General features: G+C 44.1%; 1 protein-coding gene across 1 annotated transcript in view; it reads left to right on the top strand.

Moving 5' to 3' along the window:
• SLC6A2 (solute carrier family 6 member 2) overlaps positions 1–1,095 on the top strand; it is a 49,588-nt gene extending 48,493 nt beyond the window's left edge. The window contains exon 14 of the mRNA XM_023209844.1: positions 1,027–1,095. Coding sequence (XP_023065612.1) covers positions 1,027–1,095 — 69 coding nt within the window. The remainder of the gene's footprint in view (positions 1–1,026) is intronic.
• Positions 1,096–7,176: the final 6,081 nt, after the last annotated feature.

Below are 7,176 nucleotides of genomic sequence, written 5' to 3' on the forward strand. Positions count from 1 at the left end.
TTTTCCTTTTTTTTTTTTGGTAATAAAGCACTTTTATGCACATTACCTGCCATCTGCCCAGTGAGGACTGCAGGGCTATAGCTTCTGTCTCCGCATTTCCCAGGTGAAAAAACCAAGACCCAGCATTTTAGTCCCTCTTGCTCAAGGTTTCTTAGCAACTAAGAGATCAAGTTGGACCTTCGGTTCACATCCCCTGACTCACAGCCCAGATTATTTTGAAATTCCCTGCACAATATGGTTCACCCAACCCTGGGCTGTCATTTGTAAAAACTCATTCAAACAGCAAAGGAAAATTTCTTAGCAAAAGAACAATGTGTTGGAGGATGGGAAGAGGGGAGAGAATGCCATTTATTTTCCTCTAGCTGGTTTCCAGAGAGGAAATTATTTAGCTGCTCTCTTTTGATGAAAATAATCACTCTTTGGAACAGTTGGATGTGAAAAGCTGAGTCTTCTTGTCTGAAATGAGAGCAAACAGTCAGCAAAGCCTTGTGCATTAGAGCAGGGGCATGCTTCCGAGACAGCCTGCCATTTCCTCTTTGCCATCTGCATGTGGCCCCTTCTGCCTCCAGACATTTGTCCCGGCGTGAATCGGGGATGCGGTGCTAGCTGAACCAACACCAAACCAGCGCAGTGGTTCTGCCTTGTGGCGGAAGTTGGCTCCTGAATCTGGGGTGGGAACTTGGCTCCAAGCCTGGGTCCCCTGGGAGGGTGGGGGTACCCAGAAAGCCCTTGGAAGTTCTCGAGGAGGTGCTCGGAGACCATTTGGGTTTACCTTTCCACCCACATGTAATGGAGAGAGAGTAGTACTTTGTGTTAAGTCATCTTTGACTTCCTTTGTGCAGCTTGTTTTTAATAGCAGAGGTCACCCGGGACAAGGGTGCTGTGTACTGTATATGACACTTGACACTTTTGCTATTTTGTCAGGTTTTTAAAGAATTATTGTTTTTCATGAAATGTAAAATATTAGTTTGAGAACATCACATTTACATCTACTCAATGTCTAGTTATTTAGCACCCACCTTTTAGCCTTCATTCTGGATGAAAACGAGACAAGGGAGAAGGAGAGCTACCAACTCTTGCCAGATATCCTGTTGAACAGAAATCCCTGAAGCTGCCTTAATTCTCAAAGGGAGTTACCACTCAGATGGGAGCCAGTTCCTGCTATATGATCTGTTTTCCAGCCTTACTAATGTGAGACTGAAACATTCTTACCAAAGAAATCATTTCTTAGTAAAGAAGCCCATTGAACTCACTTCATTTGTTTATTTCCTTCGAAAGTCACAGAAGAGAGAAAAACAGAGGTGTGTGGTACGGTGGAAAAAGCACAGCATAGAGTTTTACAGACTTGGGTCTGCAGCTGACTAGCTGAGTGGCCTGGGGATAGTGGCTTCATCTTTTGGGGCTTCAAGATTCTCTGTCTTTAAAATCAGGAGTTATATCAGATCATGAAAGTTTCCATTCCATTAAAGAAAGCCCTGCATGTCTCATAATAATGCTCTCCTATTAAATTTACAATGAAGGAAGCACATCACTTAACCATAAGAATTTTCCAAACTGAACTGATGAGCAATGATCTCTCTATCAGAGAAATGTCAGATTTCTAGCCTCCAGAACTTTGATTTTTCTGGACATTCAATAGTTCCTCTTTCTCAGATATTTTTCAGCTGATGCCAGAAACACTTGGTATTTGTTTTTAATCCAACCCTTTTGTTTTGAGGCATTGGAGGGTAACACATTGTCGTACCCTGTGAGTCCCAGGATCCACAGTTCTGCTGTGGTCTCAGAAGCCACTGAAACATTGGTGAATGTGAAGTCACTTTGGGGTGCCTGCCCTCATCCCTCTGTCTCTCTGCTTCTGTGTAAATAAAGACTGTTTCAATTGTGTCCTTTCTGTGTCATGGACTGTTCAAATGTCATGCAGATTTCTGTGTCTGATTTGGATTTATTTTAAAAGTTGTTCTCATGGAAATATAAGTGTCCAGAATAATAAAGAATATTTCCTGGGCTGTGTATCTGGTAGTAGAGTTCTGAATTCTTTCTTCCATGAAGGTGGAATGCTACAAATTATGTAAGGGAGGTGGGCGAGTCTATGATCAACTTCCTACTAGTAAAGAAGAGCATCTGGTCATAGTGACCCATCTTTTCATCAAATAACTCTTTTTATAACCTATGGAAAAGGAGATTGGAAGGGGTTAAATCTGTAATCTTAGCTTTGAGGTTAGCATGTATTTTTAAATAAAAAGAGGTCACCAAGTGATACCAGGTTTAGATCAGTTTAGTTTTCATTTCTAAGGCTGAGTTTCGAGGGACTCAGAACCTCCTGTTGGATTGAATTAAATACACAATTTGGTGCGTGTGTGAAGTTTTCTGGGGAGAGGGATACATTCACATTTAGACCCTTAGAAGATCTAAGTCTTTGTCTGGGGAAGATGTAAACTGAATATTGTCATTGTTTGGGGAAGATGTGAACTTACAGGTGATTATTTTTAATGCAAGCCAGCAAGTAGATAGTGATACCAATATAAAAGAGGTGTTGTCAAATAACTGTTCAGTCAATGTCTTCAAATATGTAAAGCCTCTCAGAGAGTGTGTGGTGGGTCCAAGTGCTGAAATGGTGCCAATGGTAGGAAGTCCAGGAAGATAACTTGCAACATTCGACCAGAACAGAGAATGGGCTGTTGCTGGAAGTGGTAATCCCAGCTCTGGAGACATGCAAGCAGATAGCAGGCAATGTCTCCTGGGGATGCAATGTCAGGTGGAATTGGGGGAGGGAGGTTGCGCAACCTCTAAGATCACTTCCATTTGGAGCTCCTAGGTTTTTTGTTTGTTTGTGTTTTGCTTTTCTTTTTTTTTTTTTTTTTTATAGTCATAAACCAGCCTTGTACAGCAGCACTGGGAGATGCAAATATATTCATGCCAAGGACCCTGGGGTAGGAGTGGTTTAGCCTCACAAATTAGAGTTGGGCAGATATCCCAGAGAGGCTATTATCATTCTGATCATTTTGTTTCAACCCAAAATTGGAGTTGGGCTTTATTATAGTGAGTCAAACAGAAGGCAGCTGCACTTCCAGCATTCCCTTGTGCCTGATGAAATCTGGTGAGCAGTGGTCCTGTGGGAGGAGGGGAGAGCGGCTGGTCCAGAGAGGGAAAGGGCAACTCTTCTGTGGGGGTGATGGAGGATCTGGTGTCCCAGGCTTCCACCCTGTCCCCTAGGCTGACAACACGGCAGGAGAAGCCAGAGGAACACAGATAAGCCTCACCTTAGGCACTTGGTGGGCTTCTGAATTTTCCCCAATTTAATTGCACCCCATCCTACTTCTAGAGATTGGATAGCTTCATTTTTATCTCCTCCCCAAAGGCACTGATACACGTAGTCTCTCTCTGGGGCTCCATTTGTTCCTCTCTACAGTGGCTTGGGAGTGGTCAGAACTGAGTGTTCACGAATGGGCTTCAAAATTTTTCAGAATCTTCTGAGATTAAATTCAAACTTTTGTTTGAATGAATTTGTGCTCAATTTTGGGGAAAGAGGATCCATACATTCATCAAGTTTTCAAATATTTTAAACCCACAAGTATATATTACCTTGGGGCCTCTCTCTTCTGATGATACATGGCATCGGTCTCTGCCCTTCACCCCAAACTAAATGAGGATGACAATAGACCTTATTTCTGAATCTCAATCGCCCTGCATTATGTTGACTTTGTTTTTTTGTCTGTTTGTTTCTGAGAGAGCGTCTCATTCTATCACCCAGGCTGGAGTGCAGTGGTGCGATGACAGTTTACAGCAGTCTTGACCTCCTGGGCTCAAAGTGATCCTCCCACCTCAGCCTTCTGAGTAGATGGGATTACAAGTGCATGCCACCACAGTTGGCTAATTTTATTTTTGGTAGAAACAGTGACTCGCTAGGTTGCCTAGGCTGGTCTCAAACTCCTGGTCTCAAGCAAACCTCCTGCCTCAGCTTCCTGAGTAGCTGGGATCACAGGTGCAGGTCACTGGGTCTGGCTTGACTTTTCATATCAATCATCCCACAGCAAATACCTCATTTTTTCCCCTGACAATAGGCCTGCAAGATAGGCAGCAACAAGAATACTGTGCACACTAGGCAGATGAGACAACTGAGGCTGCAGTTGAGAAGTGACGCACCTAAGGTCACGCAGCTACTGATGGACAAAGTCAGGTCCCCTCATGCCTGGGTCAATGCTCTTCACATTATATTCACTGCCCTATGGAAATAGGGTAGAGTAGGGACCAGACAAGTCCTGACGGGTACCAAAGAACTGTGGGAAGAGACTGCAGAGTTATAAGGACTTGGTCACCTAATGGGAGTTTCTTGCAGGGGACTGGGAACATTGCTTCGTCACACAGTCTCAAACAGGACTGGAAGGATCAATGCTGTTAGGGATCAATGCTCAGGAAAATTCTGGTATCCCAGGGCCCACTTGAGACCAACTACTCTGATGTGATGATTGAGTCATGTTGGAAAAGTCATTGCTAAGCCTTGACTCTCCCAGCTGTAAAATTAGAATGTTGGATTGGGTGATTTTCTAAAGTCCTTTATGTTTCTGACTCTATGAGATACACTCAGGGAGCCTGCATGAAGTTGATGGGCTAATTCATATGAAGACATAAATGGCTACTTTGTCAGGCAGACAGTGACAGATAAAGGTGAGAGTTGCTGCCTTTTGTTCATCCTATAAGTTTAGTGCAGGGCTTGGCAAACTATTTCTGTAAAGGCCTCTGTCGCAACTTCTCAACTGCTGTTGTAACATGAAAGTAATCTTATTTATAAATATCAGGTGGTGGGTTGGATTTGGTCTGAGATCTGTGGTTTGCAGACCTTTGGTATGGTGGAAAGAGTGAAGGGTCTGAAGTTGGACTAGACCTGGGTTTGAGTCTCAGCTTTACCACTGACTGCTGTGAAAACTTGAACAAGTTATGTAAAACTTCCAAAGGCTTTCTTGTTTCTGAAGAGTAAGAATAAGATTCCCACAAGGGAGTTTTCAGGAAGATGAAACAAAGTGATGTACACTTAGAGCAACTCTCTGGGGCTGCAGTACCTGGATTCAACCCCTGGTTCCAGCACTCCACAGTGTGAATCCCTGGGTGGTTACATAACTTCCCTTTGCCTCCGTTTATCTTTGATAAATGGGAAAGACAGTAGTGACCCCTGATAAGACCATGGGGAGAATTAAATGTTAATATTGTATTCAGAATAGTACCAGTTACACCGTTTATCCTGTTGTATATTTGGTTCATGTCTGTTACAGGATGAATGTCTATTTCCTCCTCTCATCATCTCTGCCCATTTCAAAGGCAACCCAGCTACCACCATGTTTTCACAAAGCCAAATTGGTGTCTGTTTCCTCGTCCTCTTGGATCCCCTCCTTAGGATGGTGCCCTCCTTTGGATGATGTCCTTGAATTTGGATCTGGGTAGCCAAATACAGTTTTCCCTGGGCCCGAGTGCATGCAACCACCTGGGCAGGAAGTTCAAGCTTCTAGAAATCCCGGGCTCCACAGACCTTTCCTCCTGCAGGACCCAGCTCCCCTGTACGCCCTCGGTTGTCAGCCCCCATTAGACCAGTGGCATGGTAGATGTTACTCTAGGCTGGCCCTGGTCTTGGCTATGACCTGGAAAGGGAGGAGACAGAGGCAGACTCCTCAAAGAGCTGGCAACTGTCTGGGTCCTGGTGTCCTGCTTATCAGCTACCAGCTCTGCCAGCCTCAGGCCTGAGGAAGGCTGGGTTGGGTCAGACTAGCAGGGCATGAGGGTAAGGGTTGGGCTGCAGTACATCAAAGAGGACCACCCTGTCCCCAGAGAAGGCCCAGCAAGGGCCACAGCCTGGAATGCCCAGGAGTCACAGAGCCACGATCTCTGCAGCAAAGGATAGTTGTTAGGTGGGGAGTACTCCTCGCACCCCTGCAGCTCCAGGCTGCAGTCCAGACCCCAGCCCAGGATGGACAGACACGGAGTCAGAAGAAGACAGACCTAACACAGCAGTAGCACCTAGTCACAGTCAGCCCAGCAACAGGGCACCTGCCTGCCGTCCACCTCGAGCCATTCCCAGGACCCTTCTAAACCTCTTTTCTTGCACCACGGCAACCAAACTGCCCCCTTGTAGTTGCCTTTGACCCCTGACCCACATCTGCAGTCACTAGGTGATAACAATCCCCTATCAAGGGGAGAAGGGACAGTGTAGGGCCAGCATTTGAGGCATACCCACTCACATAAGGAGAGCATTGCAGCTCTGGCCTGTCAAATGAGCTGCAGAGCCAGACCAGGGAGTGTCAGAGACAAGATTAGGGAATCTGGGGCTCCACAGCTACATTTGTGGAGCCCTTGTCCTTGAGTTTTGGAGTTGGAAGGACAACACAGCACAAAGAGTATGTGGCTTCATTAAAACAGTTGAGAGGATAAGGCCACATCCTGGTCACACATGCCCTCCAAGGCTTTGGAGCATCAGCACCTTGGACAAGGCCAATTGGCTGCGCTGCCTTTAGTTAGCAAATAGATTGGTTTACCTTGTGTCAGTTACTGTTCTGAGTGCTTTACAAATATCAGTCACTGAACCCTCCTAATGACTCCATGAGATAGCATGATTATTCTCATTTATAAATGGGGGAAACTAAGACATGAAAAGATGAAATAACTTACTAGTTGTTGGAACTGGGATTTGAACCCAGGAAGTCTGGCTCCAGTCTGTGTCTTTAACCATTCAATGATCTGCCCCCTTCCCTGGTTCCCGGCCACATGGCATAACACAGTCAGGCTGGTACGGACGTGAGTCCTCCTCTACTTCCATCCCTTCTTCAATTGCAAATGCATAATACTAAATAAATATCTTTACTTATGTGTATACATATGTAAGTTGTACACATATATGTAATTTAACACACATATATGTGTTATACACATATATGCCTATTTTTAACAAAATATGTAAATGTATATGTGTGTATATATACACACACATATATGTGTATACATGTATATATACATGTATATGTGTATATATGTATATACATGTATATGTGTATATATACATACGTGTATATATACATACGTGTATATATGTGTATATATACATACGTGTATATGTGTATATATACATACGTGTATATATGTGTATATATACATGTATATATGTGTATACAAACATACATGTATATATGTATA

The sequence above is a fragment of the Piliocolobus tephrosceles genome, chromosome 17, assembly GCF_002776525.5.
Source record: "Piliocolobus tephrosceles isolate RC106 chromosome 17, ASM277652v3, whole genome shotgun sequence".
Lineage (NCBI taxonomy): Eukaryota > Metazoa > Chordata > Mammalia > Primates > Cercopithecidae > Piliocolobus > Piliocolobus tephrosceles.